Source organism: Mytilus californianus, unplaced genomic scaffold, assembly GCF_021869535.1.
Source record: "Mytilus californianus isolate M0D057914Y unplaced genomic scaffold, xbMytCali1.0.p SCAF_1, whole genome shotgun sequence".
Lineage (NCBI taxonomy): Eukaryota > Metazoa > Mollusca > Bivalvia > Mytilida > Mytilidae > Mytilus > Mytilus californianus.
Window position 1 is genome coordinate 20959366 of NW_026262581.1, and position 23181 is coordinate 20982546.

Consider the following 23181-nt stretch of genomic DNA (forward strand, 5'->3'; position numbering starts at 1 on the left):
TTTAATTCGGAAAAATATATAAATTTAAGGTAATACAACTCAAAACCTTTATAAATGAAAACGAAGAGAAGATTAATTAAATTATCAAATATCAATCTTAGGTTACTGCGACGTAAGCATTGTCTTAATATGACAACAACTATAAAATTAATGGACGCCTCCCGTTAAGTTAAATGCATGGTTATTTAGTGAACCCTAAAATTTGTCAAACAGAGACAATAGAAATAAGCCTATAGTTTTACTAATTTCAATTATTTTCTGACCAATTTACAATAACAAATTAATGCATATCAATTTCTTGCAAGTGATCCTCACACAAATAACGAAAAACATTTTAAGACGTAATGTAAAACTGCATACAAAGCTTATAAATCATTTTACAAACAGACAATATGAAAATATTTCATTGTATGTAAAAACACATTAACCACACGTAACTATTCAAGGGTACATGCCCACAAACACCCTGTAACATCCATTTAGTATAAGGATCATTCCTTGTCAGTACTTACTTAATTCAACTGTTCAAAATAAAGTGACATTGCATGCAATGGACAAACATCACCTCGTATACATTGTTTTACTTTTTCCTTATTTATTTTCTCTCTCTCAAAATAGTTAAACTTTGATAATTAAATGTATTGAAGCGTAACAATTACATGTTAAAATAAAATTGAGCTTGCAACAAAAACTCTTTATATAGTCCGTTAGCAAATTAATACATGACATATTATGTGTTTATGTACTGTTAAACAATGTATCGTCTGTGATTTGAATTATTTTATAGCTAAAATAGATGTAAGAAAAAACTGTAAGAGAAGTTTATAGTAATAAAAGATGGATATTGTTTACGTTGTATCCTATAACTTAAGTGTACTTTAAATGATATTAAATGCATATCTTTGCAATGGTTACACGAATGATACGTTACGTTACCTTCATCAAAAAGAAGAAGAAAAAAATCTGACAAATGGTACATGCATCAGGTCAAACAATGCATGATATGAGAAATGAACCCTAGTAAGGGAAATGCAAAAAAGAAACATTTATGTAGATGAAACGCGCGTCTGGCATACCGAATTATAAGCCTCAGATCTTTGATGAGTGTAAAAACCCAGCAGATTAATACAATCAACAGTATATCGAAAGTAAACAGACATACTAAAACGGGAGTTCAATTTATGTTGAATTTAAAAGAACGAAATAATCTACATACTGACCCCTCAGTCAGAATGAATATCTAACTTTAAGGTGAAAAGAAAAAAGATGGTACCATGGGGGCATTTAAAATATCAGGAGTGGAAGAAAAATGGACAAATCATGGTAAAAAAAAGAAACGATAACTCCAAGTGCATAAAACTTTGAATAGCAAAATAGATTGAACATCACAACCCCACAACAACAGGGTGAACTCTATGCTACAAAATGATAACACGTCATAGTAAGTTTCATTATAAAGCATCATTTAAAGAGATTATATAAGGTTGTATATCGATGTTCAGCTTACATCTCAAAGACAAGATGTGTTACAAGCATGGATGGTAATGAAAATCAATTGAATTGGATCAAATTCGAAAGAATGAGACAGGTGCATTGATAGGCATCACATGTTATGAATCCATCAACCACACGGTTCTAAAGTCATATTCATGGATATATGGTAACTCTTGGAACATGATAAATATCGGCAAAAGTATCAGATTGACACGAGGTGACATATCATATCATATTGTTAAGTTAGTTAGTTAGTTAGTTAGTTAGTTAGTTGAGAATTAAGACAAAGTAATGAACAGCCAATTAATGATGGTGTGTGATAAACATAGTATTAATCATTATAGAGGTTCCTCATCAACTGGAATAAATCTAGTGTTTATAACTCTTTTGTGAAAATTGCCAAAATGGGAACATACCCTAGCACATATTATCAAATGAGGTAAGAAAACGCAATTTGTTTGTGGTTCTAGTATGTTAACCTATTATGCCTGTTTGGGCTACTCACCCAAGTTTATCAATGTAACGAAACTATTAACAACTGTCATACAAGTGGGAGGTTTAGTTAGCTATAAAACCAGGTATAACCAACCATTTTCTTCGGAAAAAGCCTGTTCAAAGCCAGGAGTATGACAGTTGTTTTCAACTAGTGTCGTTGGTTGAGAACATTTGATTTTATCAGTTTTTATTGACTTCCCCTATTTGAATGTACCTTGGAGTTTGTTATACTGTTTTATGTTACACAACAGGTTAAAACAGAAAACCCGAAGTCAGGAGCGTCTTCTGAAAGTCATTTGAAGTCATGGTTTAACAGTCGTCTTTTTATATTTTAACTTTTTGAGTGTTTCCTTGTGTTGCCGATTACCTTGAATCATCGATATTGACGCAAGTCGATTCAGTTGTTCTTGTTCTTTTCAAAAATAAAATGGTACGACAGTACAAGACCTCGCTAATATGATTTAATTATATATGAATACGCAAAGTATGATGTGCAGAGCTGCATCCACCGCACTCATTGCAAAACAATAATGTTGCTTGGACTATTATGAAAATACAGGATGTATTTTTTGTCTATTATTTTCAAATTTAATTATTTACATGCATGGATTACAATGAATGAATTATTACAATAAATTGTCACTGAATTTCACTCTAAAAATATCCATTATGTACATCTTAAGAAATTTTATATAGTTTGTCTTCCTTGTTCAATGACATCTGAAAAGAGTTAACCACGCTTATATTTTATGTAACTGCTATTAATATATGATCATTATAATCATCTTTAAACATGATGCCAGGTAAAACTATATGGCTAGAAATTTATTTTGTGTTTTGTAACTTCAAACCTGTGTAATTCATGTTCTTATATTCAGTTAAAAAATGCACCAACAATGTAACTATGATCTGAAGGCCAAACAATTTTCGGTAAGGATTGTTTAGATTCCCATTCACCAATTTAATGCAGAAAAAAGCAATAAATAAAAGTTAATGGAAGCTCTCCTCTTTGTGGCTTTAAATTTTGAAATGTATCTTGCACTTCTTAAATTTAAAAGCCAGCGAAAAATTTAATTCTTTACACGAAGATGGGAATATCAATGTGGCCAAACTAGCCGTGCTCTACATTTTTTAACTCATTGCCAAAATGATTTCATAAGTTTTAATTAACTTTCAAAGTAACAAGGAGGGGAGAAGCATAAATTAAAAAACTTACAAAAAGAAGCAAAACGCCGACTGACACTGATGGAACAGAAGAAACCGCTTGACCTTAGAGAGTACTTGAGGTCGTCCCCGGTTTTGGTGTGGATCAATTTTTGTTTACTGTGTAGTAGTTTGTGGAATGTTTGTCTGTTAGTTTGTTTTATTTTAACCAGAGCAGTGGCGGATCCAGAACTTTTTGTATTGGGGGGCCCGCTGACTGACCTAAAGGGGGGGGGGGGGGGGGGGGGGGGGGCTCCAGTCACGCTTCAGTGATTCCCTATATAATCAACCAAATTTTTCCAACAAAAGGGGGGCCCGGCCCCCCAGGGCCCCCCCTGGATCCGCCTATACAGAGTGTTGTCTTTCTCACTTCCACTTACGGTTTCTTTGGTATCTTCTCTCCTTTTATTCTTGCTTAAGCTTTAGGGATTCAAATCACACAGTCGTTTTCACTGTCAAACTATAAACCTAACTCGTGTGGCCTCAACCGAAGTAATAATAAACCCTGTGCAAAAATATATAATTTATGTTTCCTTTCCCAGGATTTAATAAGAATTGAAATAGGTCATTCGAGGACATTTTATCTATTAGAAATCACCTTACATAAACTACTATATTTATTACCTGTCTTTTATTTTGTCGAAATACATGTATATAAATCTATTGTATATCATATAAGTGCTGTATCCTCTTTATTGGTATGTTTGTTCCATTATCATGTTAATTTTAAGACAGACAGTGCAAAAATATTAAGTAGTAAAACCTGCCGAATACCAGAGTATATATCCGAACAAACCAGCATAAAGTTAATGTCATATAAAATGAACTAAACTTAACATTCCAACTTTTATAAACCTTCAAAATTGCCAATTAAAGTTTTCAAGTTTCAAATGAAGTTGTTGAATTTTAAAACGTAACTGTCTAAGCGACTGCAGAGAGAGTGAACATTTATAATTTTATTTGATGGTTTGTAACATTAAAGTCGAGAGGATTACTACCAAGACAGTCATTATCGTACGAGAAATCACAGCCAAGTGGAATGACATTGATCTTAGGATTACGCCTCACTTATCTAAGTTTTGATTTACAAGTAATATTCGTTGTTAATTCCTAATTGGAAATCATTGTATAGCAATGAATTGCTCAATTGTATGACCATGAAATTCTCACAATCTTCAAACTTTGTAAATCGTAGTATTATAAAGCATGATACTGAATTCTATATTTCTGCATTGCCATAACGAAGGAATCTCCTTTTTATGTTTTTATTGTAATTTGGAACTATTTCATCTTGAAGGTACACTATCAGTTCTTTGGATGAGCTGGTTTGCAAATTATTGAAGCAAAAGTTTTGAGCAATGGAATGACTGAAGGCGAACAACCTAAACTGTAATGCATCAAAAGGTGAATGGACAATCAGGCCATATTAATTCGAAAATCCAATATACTACTATGTCTATAAAAAATTGCTTTAGAAGATGACAATAACACTTTATAAAGTTAGTACATCCGAAGCGCCTGTCTTGGTTAACTACATAAGAAACGCTTAACCCCCAAAATAAGAAAGTCAAGGATGTTTAAGTGCATAAATAACTGAGGACCTACATTTATGTACATGACAAAAAAAACCACTAGTGTCTTTATTTTGTATGCCATTTTGCGTATTATTGCTAAAGCTAATTAACAATTTCTAATCTTAATGTCTAATTCACAAAAAAGGTAGCATAATTGGAATTGTGAGGTTGATTCCTGGTTCACGGTTGTGCTTAAAAACTCAAATTATATCTTTTATAATGAAATGTCCCGGATCAGTTTATACTCATTGTTGAACAAATTCCGGATGAAAGTAAGAAATTATAAAATTTAATCTGTTTTTAAGTTTTTGAAGGGAATTGTGGGCTAACTTTGGTCCTACTTATTAACAAAAAAGGCACGAGGGAGATATATAAGTATCTCATGCTTTGTATATATCACCCATCATACGATTCAAGTCCGGGACATGCCAAACTCGGTTATAATGTTAAAAGGGTAAAGGTTGACACGTGGGATTGAGTTCAATACCTCTAGTAAATCATGAAACTGAGACACTAACAGACATCTTAATTTCGGTCGTATTCTAACCTCACTCAAAGCTGTTCTCGTCACTTATCTGTGATCAATAATATAACATTCATTGTTTTATTTTTCATTTAAAACTACTTTTATGATGTCTTAAGTAATTTAGTATGTTTATTAACATATCAGATTCTCTGTCATTCAAATATAAATACTTAAGACAAATGCTGCTAGTCAGTTTTTGGTGAAATGTACATATCACTTTTGGTTTGTAAGGATATTTGTTTCACTGACGTTTATTCAACTTTACAATGGTTTAGTGTTATGCAATAGTCAATTAATTTTGAATCTTTACATGGATTTGTTACAAACTGACTATCAAGTATATCAAAAGTGACAGTTAGAAGCAAACTTCAGCAGATACATGTACAAATAAATGAATATTGTATTTTACTTCTTCAGAATGTGATGTTTTTAATAATTTGAACTTTACAATAGATACTTGTAACAATTTAATCATGTGCAGTGAATTTTGATTATTGCATCTTCCTCTTATGGCATTTCAATTTAGATAGTTCTTGTATAAAAAGATTCTTTTGGTAAAAAAATACAATACAGTACAGATTCGATTAAATCTAATTATCAATCTGTCAGACAAAGCGGATATAATAATAACTTTAATGTTATTTTCTTAATACTTTGACATGCCACTTTGTATAAAGATGATTGCTGAAATATAAAGCCTAATACAATTACGGAGAAATCATGTATAAGATCCAAATAAGTCAACCTGATCAAAAGTCTGTGTCATTGTATATGCTTAAAACAGTATATAATGACAATCAAACATAATTACTTGACAAATATACTAATTATTTATCATAAAATGTCAGTAAATCTGTCAAATAGTCTAAAGGAATGTAGTTTGTTATGTCCATTCTTTGACTAAATAAGCAAATCTTCTCAGGTAAATTTAATTTGGATTTTTACATATATCCCAAAGCAACAGACATTGAAAACAATCAATGAAAAAAACCAAACCTTAATAAAAAAAACTTTGAAGAATATTTACCGTAATCCAATACAGAAAATGTATAGTATTTTGGTCAGACTAAATTATTTTATTAGCTATGAAAACAATGTATGATTTAATAGGGAAAAGAAAAACACATATTATGGATCTCTTATGATATAATTCAAACACACATGCTAATTAAGTTAAATGCAAATGCTACATATCAATATTGAGATTTTTATATAGTGCCTCACGATGTATAATCAGGAATACTCAAACATAAGCATCATCGTTCATACAAGCGGAGTTCCGGAAATAAAAAGAAAAAATATCCACGTGATTTCATTACTAGTATGTAATTATAATATCAATAAACTGATGCATTCACCAATTACTAACATAAATCAGCCTTAACTGATATACCTCGATTCTCTACCAGGCCTTAGCGTTATAAAAGTTTCGAGTACCATTATCGAACTCAGACTCAGAAGTCAACCTATGAAAATACTGGATTTTGTGTTTTGAGCACAAATCTTGTACTCACAGTAACGGGTAAAGTTTTATGACCGACAGTACAGGTCTTATTTTCTAATACTAGTTCAAGCAAATATTAATCTCCTTGCGTAAAAAACGTATTTCTATAACTAATTAAGTAATAAAACCCATGAATTTCCGTATATTATAAACGTATGTTGCCAGATACATCTCAATTTATCTTTATAACACCCACCAGTTCAACAATTACTCACATTTGTATTTACTTTTAAAAAAACAAAACATTTTGCATGTCATATACAATTTAAATAAAGGAAACAGTAGTTTAACGCTATTCAATAGTCATATTTCGATTAAGCAAAAACAAATCCGGGTAACAAACTAATACCGAGGGAAACAAATAAACTATAAAAGGAACAAAAACGGAACAACAGAAACACTGAACTACAACAAAAGCAAACGCCAACATACATAGAAACGGGCTGTGTGATAACAACTGCCATATTCTTGACTTCGTACAGGACATTATAAGACAAATGGTGGGTTGAACCTGGTTTTATAAAAAGAAGCTGTCATTCGTTTCCGTGTTTTATTTTCAAAACAGATTTTTATGTCGAATTCATCTTGTTGACGTTGTCGAATCAGTTTGTATCTCGAATTCATAGGTGTGAATATTGTTCATTAAATCAATTCCAAATGTTCTTCGTGGAAGAATACATAGATAGATTGATTTTTAAAATCAATGGTTAACCTTAAGGTGTAATACCCCTATTTATCTTTGTTAAATTTGCAATTTTCCAAAAATTGTGCAGAATATATCTTTGTTTCTAATAAAGAAATACTTGGCATGAGTAAAGTTTTATCCTGTCCAGTACTACAGACACAATTTCACATAACATTCCATTACATATAAGAAAAAAGCCATCACTGGAAGTTAACCAATAAAATTTTCAATCTTTTTTCCCTGTGTACAAGTTTTAGTAACCATGTAACCTCAAGTTTCCAAAATATTTTATAGAAGCACCAAATAAAAAAAGAATCGTGCTTTGAAACACCCAAGATATATGTTTAGGACTCAGAATTTTTTTACTGCAATGAAATGTAGGATTAATTTCCTACAACGGTCAAATTCAAGGGAATATTTTTTTCCGACCCGTTTTCGTATGCAACCGGATGTGACGTACTATGATTTTGTGGTATTACACCTTAAAGTTTCTTTCACTGAAAAATGACAAATCTTTTTTGATAACTTGCTTCATATTTTAGCAGATTCATGGGTAATAATCATTTTGAATCAGTCTTATTTTATACATTTTTACATACATCTATTAGTACTTCCTGTATAAAATAACTGAGGGACTTCCACACGACGTTGAGAGCTCAACCTAGTTTTAGAATACAAAGAAATTGTACTGGCGATTAAAATGAAGACCATTGTTTGGTGTTATTCTATATTTAAGGTTGCTACTCCCTAAAAGATGAACTGTTTCGGTTATTCTCGTAAGGTTGTTTTTGTTTCTATCAACAGGCATAATGGACTTATCCCGATTTAGTCAATGCATGATGGCCCTTAATTCAATAACTTCTTTGTAAACAGCAAATCTTTACCAAGGTATCATGATTGGAAGAACAAGCTATGTTATATCGTATCAACTGTGAATTATATACTCCATTTGCAGGCGTTGTTGGAATGTTGGTACATAAAAATAACTGAAATTATTTTTATCGTCGTAACATTAAGTTCTGAACTGATCCTCAATGTCGATTCTATATGTTAGTCAAGATATGAAGCATAATAAACCGTAGCTGTGGTATACCATTCCAAGTTCGATGGGATATATGTGTTCAATATAGCCATCAAATGGAGTTATATGGTGAGGGGACATCATCTAATATGTATAACGGAAAAAGTCGCAAGTAGAGGAGTACATCTGTTTCCCTTAGGAATGCTGATTGTCTGTTAAAAAACACGTCCTCCAAACGTAAAAAATATGTTATCAATAACAGAAATCTTGATGATATGTGTTTCAGAGAAAACAAATTTGAATCAGAGTGTTATTTTTACAAATTATGATTTATCATTTCCTAAAACAAGGTATTTGTATTTATGATAATAATTCATTTTGAAAAGTTGAATTCATTTTTTTCAATATGTCGTCATCCTTATTATCCTAGTATATTTGATGACCCTGTGTCAACTTCAGTCATATGATATAGTACATTTATTTACGACCATAGAATTTCAGGGGGGGGGGGGGAATCGACGAATTGTGAGTGCCAAATGTAACCTCACCGAAACTATGTTGTAGTGTGGGGACAGTTTACAACTATTAATTTTAATATGTTTCGTCCTGTAATTTTATTTCAAAAACGATGTAAAATAATCATAAAAAGGTATGCTCTACATGTCCAAACAGTTGATATTGTCTTGTATACAAAACAATTGGGACATTTATCAAAACACTTGCAGTACAAATTAGTTTTTGATAACAAACTAATAATCAATTAATGATATATGTGGTATAAAGAATAAGACAAGTGTGGTCAGGCGATACTATAGGCGATAAAACATATTTGAATAGGTTAGATTTATATCAAATTTAAACAGAATTAGAAGTAGGTCAAACTTGTCACAAAGGTCACCAAGTCAACTTATATCATTCTTACTTATACTTAATCTAGTACAATTATCGCAAATTTTCATTGTAACTAAATCTCATAGAAAAAAAATTGCACATCACCAAATTTCAAAACGTTGGTGTAGTATTCTTACCGTCTATACTCCACAATAGTGAAGCCATTTTATGGGAATGCCACTTATTATACGATAACACTGAAAAGTCAGAATTTAGAAATCAGCCACAACAGAAGGCGTAAGCTAAGATCATCTTATTATAAGCCTATTATTTTATTAGTTTTTATATGTTCAAAATTTAAAATAATAATAATAAAGCACAAAAATTTAAGAAAAGCTAAACAAATGAAAAGAATTTGTAAAGCCGGTGAAGTGGCAATATTCTGGTTCATATACAGATATGCCAAACAAATATCTTTTCTTTGTTATTTTATCATCAAAACTAACCTTGACAAATCACTTCAACTTCTGGATACAATTATATCAGAAAATATAGAAGACAACGGACCAAGATATATATTACAAAAGATAAAAAAAAAAAAAATCAAACGTATCATTGATTTCCGCGCTTACAACATGTACATTTTGTTTCTTTATAGGAGAAACAACAATGATAAGTACAATTCTAATTTCAAACCATTTACATATAGCCATGAAACACAAGATTTTGTTGCAAATCTAGATTCTACATAAAGTAGAAGCAATTACTTTTTGATTTACTTTAACAGATGTAGACATCGCTTGCAGTCAATTCAATTCTGTGCAGTTACAGTTAATTTTAGGATGATGTTAAAGCGTACAGCAGCTACTGAGCAGTATGAAAATAGACTGAACAGATCTTAATTGAATGCAAGCGAATTGTATGAACAGTACTGCATTTACCGTAGTGGATAAGTCTGAAAATTGACTAGGTATGTCTTTTTGATTGAGTTAAGCCATTTCAATTGATATTTTATAGTGTGTCTTTCTATGTTGTAATGTTACACTACTATTTCAGGTTAGCGTGAAGGTTGGCGCCTGTTAAAACGTTTAAACCCGCTGCATTTGTTTGCACCTGTCCTAAGTCCTCAGTGGTTGTCGTTTGTTGATGTGGTTCTTAAGTGTTTCTCGTTTCTCGTTTTTTATATAGATTAGACTGTTGGTTTTCCTGTTTGAATTGTTTTACACTAGTCATTTTGGGACCCTTGTTGTTCGGTATGAGCCAAGTCTCCGTGTTGGAGGCCGTACTTTGACCTATAATTGCTTACTTTTTACACATTATGACTTGGATGGAGAGTTGTCTCATTGGCACTCAAACCACATCTTCTTATTTCTATGAAAACTGAAAATGACTCAATATTTTTTTTTCAAGTCATTTTAGAGCTGTTCAGATCAAAATGACCTTTTCAGATCCACATTGTTTAACTAGTGTTATGTTCATACGTTTTCATATATATGTTGATAGTGTAAAGAAAATTATTCTTGGCAATGACATTTATGATAAAAAAATTAATGTGTCACTCACCTTTCTACCCGCTCGATTGTTGTGTTTATTCATTAACGAACGTGCGTTTTCCTTTATTTCTCTTGCATCTAAAAATTTTCTAGAGAATTTTAGTCCATGTTTGATATCAGCACTACACCCTCCCCACTTCCAACCGTTCGCATCATAATGTCCAGTCTTTTTAGATCGATCACAACTACAACGTTTTAATCGTCCTAAACTACACGCTTGTGTCACTTCATATGTTACACCGGCAGAGTTTATAGCATAGGAAAAAGCAGCTTCTTTGCTTCCTGTAAAGATAAAAATTATTTATTCATTATATTCTGTGACTGTTGCTTATTTCTCTACAATATTGACTTGCATTTATTTATCTCTTTAACTTTAATCGCAAAGAAAATCATAATAATTTTATGTTTTTTGTTTTAGATTACTGTGAAAAAGTATAACAAAAATACCAAACTCAAAGGTAAATTAAAAAAGGGGGGAGTCCATAAAACTGACAATATCAAACTTTGTGAACCAACGGAAACGAATGAATAACAACTGTCTTATTCCTGACTTTGTAAATGCATTTGCGAAGAAAATGGTGTGTTAAACCTGGCTTTATAGCTAGCTAAACATCCCACCTGTATGACAGTTGTAAATAGTTCCATTATATTGACAAAATTGTGTGAGCAACCCAAACAGCCATAATAGGTTAATGTAACAATAATTAGGATTAAGCAGCCAAAACTGTGAGCCATGACATCTGAAGGATGAGAACTAATAAAATGGTTTTAAAGTTTATTTTAACATGTACATCATTTTAAATTAATTCTGTAATTCACTCAGACACTGTTCCTTTCGATGTAACTTTTTTTTTATCTCTACTTTTTGTAATTTCGGCTATTCAGGAAACATCGAAGTTATCTTTGCCAAATAAAAAGTATTTCTAGGTTACCCAATCACAAAATCTTAAGATGTATACAAAACGGCATTTTACAAATAAATTTAATTGCATCCTGTAAATACGTTAACAATATATTTTATATTCTTCCACTTCCTTTCATTAAGGTGCTGATATGGAGCGTTTGGTTTTCAACAATTACAACACAAGGCTGAGGTACTAAAAACTTTGCACATGATATCTAAAATAATTCTAATTTTAACATACATGTACTTTAAAATAAAAATATTCATTAAATAGCTGCAATTTTATACTAATAATTTCTTAGCTGCAGTTTTATTCTAATAATTTTTCGTATGTCTACATCTATATAAACAACTTATTGTTCTAATTTTAAAAGGACACTTAAAACCTACAATCACAAAGCAAAATGAGGTTACCGATATCTGTTTGTTTTCGCCTCGGTATACAATCATGAATACACTTTATACTCAAACTGGATTACGATGTTGATGCTATATGTAAGAATAAATAAAGGCAACGGTAGTATACCGCTGTTCAAAAGTCATTATTCGATTAAGCAAAAACAGATCCGGGTAACAATCTAAAACCGAGGGTAACACATCAACTATAAGAGGGAAACAACGGAACAACAGAAACACTGAACTTCAACAAAAGCAAACGCCAACACACATAGAAACGGACTGTCTGATAACAACTGCAAACAATAACACATGCAAATTAACCGAGTAATCGAACAAACAATAATTGCTTTCAATTCGGAGTTTTGATGGGCCCAATCTTCAGTTTTCTGTTTAGTATTTTGTTGATTTTTTTTCTTGGTTGTCTGCCCATGTTGCCAATTCATTACAGTTGGAACATTGGTTGATTCGTTTTGCTTTTATAACTGTAGCTCACTGAGCAATGTAGCCAACCAGTATTTCCCTGATGGAAGGAAGACTCTGCGGTTTGAGTAAATTCTAAGTTCGGGAAATATCAAAAAGAGCTAAAAAAATTAACTACGTATGCCCGGAATTTGACAGTAAGGTGGACAGCAAAGGTAAAAAGATTTTGTTTTTGAAGTTTATCATTATATGCATTTTTGACACGTCAATAAACAGATTTAAATCATTCTTTATTACCATATTACAATGTGTCTATATTTTTTGAATTCTGATCACGAAGCAGAGGAATAAACTATATCTGTGTGTATATTTGCCCTTTTAAGCAAACATTAAACACATTTCTCACTGTCATGAGATAAAACATTAGTTTTTGTACTTTATTCAGAATCCATTATGTAATAAATCGAGTATAAATATTATATAACAGTACAATTGAACTTGATAGATAATATGTTGACTACAGTACACAATTTTACAATGGTAACAACCGATAAAGTTAAATACAGTTCTAATTGGCAGTTATCCCCCGTGCTCCATACAGGAAGTTGACCTGCAACGACACCTTTTTACGTGCATGATCTGAGACCACAACACGTGGTAAGGTTGAGTAGTTATATGTCCTTTATTGTATTATATCTCAATTGTTCTTGTTATTTTATGTAGAAATAATTAATTATATTCTGTTAATTATCCAGTTATTGACAACGATGACACTAATTGAAAGATAAATATTGCGTATTTCATAGCGATTAATACTGATAAGTTCTTCTCTTAAATAATGCAAACTGTAGATTTTAATTTGAAGAGTAACGGGCGTAAAAAAAATAGTTTTGAACTTTTTTTGTAGGTTCTTATTGTTAGCAACAACGTTTAAAAGCAATCGTATAGAATCATGTCTAAAAGTCAAGCACGCTACAGCCTGAATTATATGCTAAGCGAAACAGATTTCAGGTAAGAAGGTAGATTGTTGTCGGTCTGCCTCTCGGTATATATTGTTTTTAAATAAAAAAGATAACAAATAGTGTTTTACTAGAAGTTACAATCATGCACGGTAGGTAGTGTGCTGTTTATTTTTAAATTCTGCCCTTATCCAGCATATGTTGCCTAAAATTTTCTCTCTTAATTTTAACTGTTTCACATTCAATTAATATTAACTTTCCTATCAACAACCTACTCTGTAATTCTGTAACTAGCATCGACACGTACCTTTAATTGACAACCTGATCTGACCTGACCTAACCGGACTGGACAATGGGACCTAGTTGGTGTCATTTCCGTGAATCACAATGGTTTGGGGTGAATATACTAATAATGCACTGTTTAGTCAATACGTAGGTGTTTCCGATAGTACTAAATAATAGGTGTCGATTCTTAATTCCATCCATGTACAACTAGTGAACTGTGGCATCTGCCATATTAAGGTTACGACTGGAGGAAACATAAAGTTTAGATCGGTGATAACCAATCAAATCTAAGCGAAAAGAATAATTTGTGTCCATCAGGAAAATTGATATTCTAGTCGTGTGCTACAATACCGCAGAAAACTGATAAATTGTTCAGAAAAACGCGGAAGTTGTTCATTATCGTGTACAGGTTTGTTTAACGATATGCTATATGAATCTAAATTTTAATTTGACACAAACATCTGCTTCGTATTGAACCTCATACAAATTATTATTGTCGATGCTTAATCAAGCGTTCAAAAGGTGCTGAATTAGCAGTGTCAAATTTTATAAACCCTGGAGCATCACTGATCTGGACAAACATGGCTGCCACACCGTAGGAAAGCTTATTAGAAACGCATCCCTTCAATTATGGTTTCAGATTTATTAGTATGAAGTCAGTTGTAGGTCGTTTGTATCCGTCTTTGTCGAACTATCAACAGTTATATCTTTAGTATAATTTAAATTTTATTTTGTTTGTTGCTGCTTTACAATGGTTAGTTCAGCTGGCCTCAGGACTAAGTCAATTTCATAAATTAGGAGCAATAATTATAAGTTTGGTTTAAGTGTTAAATGACACTTAAAAAACCACATCGTTTACAATTTGAATGAACTTATTGGGCTGTGACAAAATGGAAAAGTATGATATCGGCATATTATTTGATTTCACGTGTTAAGTTCAAAACCCATTATTTTTGGAATTTTTGCTGCATCATTTCTTTTAATATTTTAACTTTCCAAAATATAATCCATATGTATAATATAACATAATTATATGATAAGTTGCAATGCACACGAATTTTTACAGCTGAAGTGTTTCTATCTCGATGTAAGATACTGTAGGAATCTCATTGATGACATCACCAATCACTATTCATCCCCTGAAATTTTACTTGAAATGAGCATCACGACGTGTGTCTTCAGTGGAGCAGGATTTGCTTACCATTCAGTAGAACCTTGGTTTTCCTATTTTGATGTTCGTGTTGCTCAAGCTTTATGTTTCTAACCTTTTTGTTATAGTCTTTATTTCTTCCGGCCATGGCGTTGTCAGTTTTTCATTGACTTTTTAAGGTTATGATTGACAATTTGGTATCATCCTTTTTTTGTATAAAAGGACGGCTACCTAGTTCCCCAGTTATCAGTTGAAGCAATGATTATAATTATGAGAAATTGTGGTCATACAATGAAGGTTGACAATCAACAAACGATAAGGTAAAAAAAAAAAGAAGAAAAAGCTTTATACCCAAGCCTTGTGTAGAGGATCACACGATCTAAGCGTATAATTTGCATTGATATTTTAAATAATTCCAATAAATTGTGGTTTAACTGCTGTTGTCTTTCCATTGTTCCCGTTTCCCTCAGCAAACAAAATGTTTATTAGTATAGGAACATCTCATGTAAACTATATATCATTAACAATAATATGTACAGTATAATCAATCATAATTAAAGCCATCAGCTATTTGGTTTTAATTTCGCAATATATATTTATAAGAATAGAAACGAAAATTAACATATGTATCTCGAAACTCTCCGTTCAATTTAGCATAATAAGTGCCATTTTCGATAACGTCACAATTTGTTGAGAACTATTAACACTGTTCATTCATCAAGATTGCTACTTAATAGATATTCTTAGTTTATGTTAAAAGATGATCCTTTCAATGTCAAAAATGAAATATTAATTCGACATCAATATGATCACATCCCTGTATTTTCAATTCATTCTTTATATGCGGTAACATGAGATGAGATGATTAGTCATTAACGGTTATTATGTACATTTCTCACACTTGTGTATGTTAGTTTTGGTAATTGTATATTCCTAACAATGATATACCTATTACTTGGGATGAGATAAACGTACGGGGCTATTTTTTTTTATATTTTCTGAATTTGAATTTATCGAAGTTATGAAATTTTTTTTTTCTATGTTCTTCTAAATTGTATTTCTAAATTCTCTTTACGGGCAGACTATATTCGAATAGAACTTTAGGAATTTGTTGGTGTTTTGGTATATTTTATGTACTCCCGTTTGTAAAGACTTCGGGTGCAACACAACATTTTTGCGGTTTCATTATGTCACATACTTGATAAGTTCGTCGGTCAAAGACGGCCTTGTGAATGGATTTTCAAATCTGCCGTTGCCTTAAGTGTAGTTTTGTTCACAGGAATGAAACGTTGTCTTTCCAGCGTTTCCGTCTATAGAACAAGTGTTTCACAGAAAACGAAGTACTGACAAATTATCGTTCGGAAATGAGGTGAAACGTTTACGATGATGACTTGCTTATATACTATTTATGAATGACACGTTGAATAATTCGTATTATGTGAATCATAAATTTGTCAGGCACAAAAATAAACAAATCTCTTTATTTCGGACATAATCATTCTTATTTGGAAATAAAACAAAGCTTAAGGGCATATATAGGAATAGTGAGCAAAAAGAGATATTTTGTTGTGAACAGGAGGCTATTGAGTTACTGAAATTATAGAAAATGGGTTTGACATTTTGCAAATGTCACACAAAATGTCCGAAGACTGGTAAGAAATTTAGGTAACACCAAACAAAAAAATAGGAAACTTTCCACAATATTTATACCAAAAGAGGAGGACAAAATGACTGTCACAGTCCTGATTTTAAAACGACACTTTCTACGGGAATTGTGATTATCAGACACTTTAGAACATTATGAATATCAATTGATGACGCCATTCTTGTAAAAAGTACACTTAAGGGAAAATATGATGTTAAATATTTTGATTATGATGCATGTTTTAGTGTTCAGGAATGCTTCAGGCCAATATTTTTATGATATGTGGAAAAATGACAACCTAAAATCATACATAGAAAACCCGGAAACAGTCTAAGGTCACTTTTGCCTCAGGGAGATACATCTTACTTTTAGTAATATTGCATAATTCATTAATTGTATATTTCAACAAATTATAAATAAAAATCCGGGAATATGCCGACCTTGATATGATGCAAATTTCGGAAAGGCAGAAGCAGAGCTTGAAAACGACATATAAATGTGAAGAACATAGGGTCTTTAAAAATATATTATTCTAAATTGTACCTGATAACGATGTTTGTCGTTTTTTATATTAACCAAAATCCTGGATCAGTCCTGGGCCCTCGGTCATAAAACTTTACTCGGTTCTCGGAGTACACAATTTGTGCTCGAAACACCAAATCCAGTATTTTGATTGGTTGATTTCTGAGTCTGAATACGATAATCATGCTCGAAAGTTTTATGACCGCAAGGCCTGGTCTTTGATTAACCTTTTTCAAAGGGGGATTGAAATTTAATTATTGTCAAACTATCAAGAATGTAGCTTGAAATCGTATTCACTTAATATGTTAATTGAAAAGTATAGTATGAACCCTTTGTTAGTCAACTGGTAGTGATTAAAAAGGGGAGAGATTTATATCTTAGTTAACCCCACTGAAATTTACGTGCCGGTCTCCAGCTAGGAACGTCATCAGTAATCGCCTCATTCTATACATATATACCGTTGAACTTATTCCCAACTTAATGTCGTTTGGTTGTAAGTGTCGTTCGGTTGCTGTCCCATTGGCTTATACACGACACCTCCTTTTATCAAAATAAACATTTAATCCTATGTGAATGTTACATTATTAGTGACCAACAGTCCCCTAACAGCTGTATTAAGTTGATGAAGTGACTGTTGTGTAATGAAAACATTGTCGTTTGTAGCTGTATATCATATTTGTTTTGTAAAAAAATTAGGCCTTTAGTTTACTCGTTTGAATTGTTTAACATTTGCTAGTTTGAGGCCTCTTATATCCTGTTATGCGGTAAGGGCTTTGCTCATTGCTGAAGGCCTAACATAGTCCTATAGTTACTAACTTCTACGTCAATTGGAAACAAGTGCAGAGTTATCTCATTGTCAATCATACCACATCTTATTATTTTTATATAGGTCCTATTTATTGCATGTATATTTCTAAAATAAGGCATGATCAAGCTAGGTATGGGTCGAGAATCCTTTTTGCAAAGGGATATTAATTCTGTCACTGATAACTATACAGAAGAAACGGAACAATTGTATCTGTACTCTAGTTTAATTTTATAGAGGCTTTGGCTATACTTTTTGTTTTTTTTTTGGTTTTAGCATCTCTTCAAATTTTGAACTGTTTTCGGATATTCATATATTTGTAGCCTCTAGCATCACTGAAGAGACATCAAATGTCTAAATGAGCATCTGGTTCAGTTAAATACTAGAAGGTACCGTTACTGTTATTTCCTTGCAAAGTTAAGAAATATATTTTATACACCAATACGTCTTCAATATACTTGATATGGTATTAAGGAATTCTAATGATAAAATGTCATATTATTTTCCTGTCTTATTTACTTCGCTAATTGACCATGACATGTGATTAAAAGACAAAACTATAGGAGGTTACTTCCCTCGGTCTTAGGAAGTCTCCCCTAATTATTTCTTTAGTCTACTTTTAATGATAAATTTATATATATCATTGGTATAAAAACAAAACACATAATCATTACAATTGAATTGAGGGGAAGAAATAAATTTTAAACACACTGATATGTAAAATATCCAATAGTAAAGTTTATAGCCTGCAAATAAGAAGTTAGTAAAATTATTACTATATACATGTATTTCGTGTTGCTGTATGTACCTGGATATCATTTCTGGGGTTTTATAATAAATAAGAAAGGCATTTGAGCTTTAACGAAGCTTAAAATTCGAATTTCAAAGTTACTACCGGCAAGTCAGGTACTCTCGTCGAAAAGTAGTTCTCGCCGTTACTCATACTTGGCCTAAACTGTAAAAGAAACTTCATTGTATTTTTATAAAAAGCTGTTTACCAAACATGTATATAGTGTATGGCGCTTTTGTTATTACAAGAAGGGCTTGGGGTCGCTTTCTTATTGACCCATATATTTATATATATATATAACCTACATCTTATTGGTATTACACTTTTCTTACCGATAATGACGAGAATTACTTTTTTACGAGAACACAAACTTTCCAGTTTATATAAAAATAAACTCACCACTAAAATTTAAGTGAAACTCACCAACGGAATGTGTTATCCCAAACATTGTATTTTGTTGGTCTATATTTGTACAATTCCACCTCCTATTTCTGAACTGATAATGACACTCTCTCAATCCGAGTTTAACTCCGTCTCCGATAGTTACTATGGCGTCGGGACGTTTTCTACAAATTGATCTTTGTCTTGGAGTTAATCCAGGAATTTTATTACAAATAATGTTCGATGGTAAAGCTACTACTGATGAAACTGACCTGTAAAAGTTATAAATGTCATATAGTGATTAATTATATTAGGATTCCTACAAGTGTTTCGATTTAAGTGAAAAAATGAGGTTCCTTTCAGAACATTTTTTGGGTATCTGTGTTGAATACGGTTCACATCGATTAATGTTTGTCTTTTCTTCATTAAAATATAGTTTTGATTGTTATTTTCAATTAGATTTGTTGCCAGTAATAATTTTTTAGACAATTGCAATAGAAATACCTTAAAGAAGAAGATGCAGGGAATTATTATCACTTAAAGGTATCCGTCTTTTACTTCTTTTTTGTATCCCTAAAGTTTTCGAGGGTATAGAAATAATGATCATCTTGACTTTAACAGTTCGATAGTAAGATCAATACTGAAAAGGGAGGGGTTCGTTTGACAATGTGGGAAGTATAAATACTTATGAATTCCGACAAAACAGAGAATGTGATATCTGTGATCCGTGTTGGGAGAGTTTCACACTCTCCGCATGTAAAAGGATTTGTCCGGGCCTAATTTATCCGGGGCAAAATGCAAATTAAATGTTCCCTCCACTTAACCAGTTTACACTTTTATTTAAGACGGTTATAACTTTCTACCCATCATTCTGGTCAATTCATTTTGCAGGATAAATACTTAACTCAATAATTATTTAATCTTTTCTCGTTCAAAATATACATGACATATGTGCCGCTGACCGTTCAGCAAATAGCAATAAATGTAGTATTTAAAAAAAATCTTAAAGAGTACTTATTCATGAACGCGGTTTTGTCGCTTGTATTCAATACGAATTCGAAAGAGAAAATTGAAGACATTTCATTTTAAATACCATAGAGTACTAAAATCTCTTCACGTGAAGAAATATATTTCTTACTTATGCTCCTAGTGTACTCGACCCCAAGGGCGACTTGGGAATAAAAATATGGTCACTTAGGTCTTCTTTCGACTTGCCAAGGTGGGGCGTCCGTTTGCTTGTGCGGGATGTACAAGTACGCAGCCGCGTAGGGTCAGAATTAGGACGTTAAATCCGATGCCTGGTTTAGAGATAGTTCCACGCTGTCTGCACGTAAAGAACCCTTGCAACAACACTTTGAGGGGTCCATAGGTGGTCTGTTACAAGACAAAATTTATGTCCCTAACCAAAATACCCTCATTTATCAGTGGCAGATCAACTTTCCACGGCCTTCATCTCGAACGACCTCTATAACATGACCTACCGATAGTATGTATTGCTAATTTGTTCTCGTCCTGATCATGCATGAAATATTTGCTACTGGACGTTAAGCAAACAACAATTAATCAATCAATCCTAGTGTACTGTTTTAAATAAATAAGAAAGACTTATCATTTTTATATCACACAGTATGCTTTCTTGTACATGTACTAACCAGATATGTAGTTTTTGTGATTGAATGCAAACACCATGCGATATACAAGTATAATAATTGTGTATAATTCACGACAAAAAAATCCTTACATTTGACGATACCCAAAGCCATGGATAAGAGCTTTTTTTTTGCTGTGTTTCATCTCAAAAGTCACAATACGGAGCATTAATACAAATTATATCGAGTTCAAGACGACTTAAGCATGCGGTTTAGCGGCATTCTGTGTTACATGTAAAATAATACTACATTTGTTTATTGAGGAACCCGGATGCAGGACTAGACCAACATATTACAGACGATGCAGCTTTCCCATATATGTACATGTATTTCGTTCTTAAAAATTAAACATAAACTTGCTGAATGATATCACTAATGGCTTCACGTTAAAATGTCTCGAGTCATTTTTAAAGTCTGCTTGTGAAAGTACTCCGCTTTACTAACTTTTAATACTCTTGTAACAATTTAGAATAAAAAAGGCAAGATATAAACATTTATTACTAATAATATTCAAACATTATGAATATCATGCTTGTTAATTTCATTCTTCAATATATACTAAAGCATTACAAGACATTTAAAATGCATTGTAAGGCTATAATAAAATAAAAAGTATAAACAGAAGCCGAATAATTTATATTTTATTCTCTAAAAAAATTGTTTCCTTGACAAAACTAAGAGCAAAGTCATTGCAGTATATTGTTAATGCATCCTGTCCTTTTTAATTTTTTTTTTACATCATACACAAATCCTGATTAAAATTCAAATACCATAACCAAACCTTTTCAGAATGTATTGCGTTCACAAGAACCTTTGCAATAAAATGTAAAAAAAAAAAACAACAAATTTCTGTTAGGTAAGGAGACGTTAGGAATGCTTGACAAAATATGAAATCATCCTTGTGTGAACGATTCCTTTACATTACAATATATTTGCAGTGATTTATGTGTTATTTTATGCTGTGTATTCCAGTTTTAATTTATATATCATAGTTTATTAGACACCTATAAATGTTTGTAGATCTTTATCTTACAAATAACTCTGTTCACAAGACTCGTATCGTTTTATCTCATTTCCATCTTAAAACATCATAAAGGTGTACAGACACCGTGTTGTATAAGGCAATATTCAAAATGAAGTTGTAGAAACTTCTAACCGCATCATTAATGCTTGAAATTACAAAACGACACAAATTAAAAACATCAATTTAAAATGCATAATGTATAAATTTGTACATTTTGAATAATTTTTAACATAAAAGTAAATTGAGGGTGAAAATGTTTTTCAAAGAAAAATTCGAAAGTGATGTTTCTGCTAAAAAAGACTCTGAATGAACTAAACACATTAAAACAACGTAAGGGTGGCACTAATATGTACCCAAATATTCATTTTTTTTTTGTCATTATTACATCTTCTAATAATTTACACAAGATTCGTTAAAATGATAAAATATATCATCATAAATAAAATACTATACTTAGGCAATCTACATTAAAATAACAGGCACATGAATATATAAGTAATCTGGTTACATACATCCGAGTAGATTTATACGAAAAGCTTCATTGAACTCTGGGTAAACTATAATGTTACAGACTGATATAAATGTAGAACAAATAATTGAGTTTTAATGTCGGCGCAATCTTGCATAAGCGAAGTAAGTATATATGATGCTTTGGTTAACACCTTATAGACAGTTACCTTGAAGTTTGGAAGGCTGAGTTCATGTAACTGAACACAAGTTAAATATATAAACCATTATTAAAAATAATAACTTAGGTATTCATTTATCATACTTTTAAAGATATTTCATAATTATAATAGTAAAAACGTCGCCAAGTGTTGACGATTTGAACATTTTTTTATTTTTTTTAACATAATTAGATAAATGAGACAAGTATTTTAAATTGATATATGTATGAAACAGGTCTGACAATTTTTCTTATATTTCATTTTTGTATTGTTGTTCACGGCTAGAGCAAGTAATAGTAGAAGGGCAGTTATAGTAGTAAACTATCTCTTGAACAATAGGACGTACAAACTGCATAGTTATAACTGTGTAATGATTCTACACTTGAATGGTGTTTATTTCAACAACCAAAGCAAATATGTCAGCCCTTTATTTTTGCTCTTTAAAAGTGTAATTTACCAAAAAAGATTAGGTTTTTGAAGATTTGTTTGTGTTTAATGGGTAACTTTACGTTTTTGTGTGTGATGAGACCTGATTATTACTTGACCACCCTAGAGCCTAAAATAATAATTATAATCAAAGACAAAATAAAATATTTTAAACGTTTAAGTAAACAAACCCATAACGGATCACCACAGGAGAAAAATAAATCTGTAAGAAACACGTGCTTTAATACATTAACAAATAAGGATCATA

General features: G+C 31.7%; 1 protein-coding gene across 2 annotated transcripts in view; it reads right to left on the reverse strand.

Moving 5' to 3' along the window:
• The window catches only part of LOC127700763 (protein Wnt-7b-like), a 35884-nt gene that overhangs the window by 12007 nt on the left and 696 nt on the right, over positions 1-23181 (reverse strand). The window contains exons 2-3 of one of the 2 annotated variants that reach the window (XM_052204423.1): positions 19189-19418; positions 10897-11168 (exon numbers count right to left, since the gene is read on the reverse strand). In XM_052204423.1, coding sequence (XP_052060383.1) covers positions 10897-11168; positions 19189-19418 — 502 coding nt within the window. Of the gene's footprint in view, positions 1-10896; positions 11169-19164; positions 19419-23181 lie in introns of both variants that reach the window. The other variant, XM_052204421.1, reaches the window with a different exon arrangement.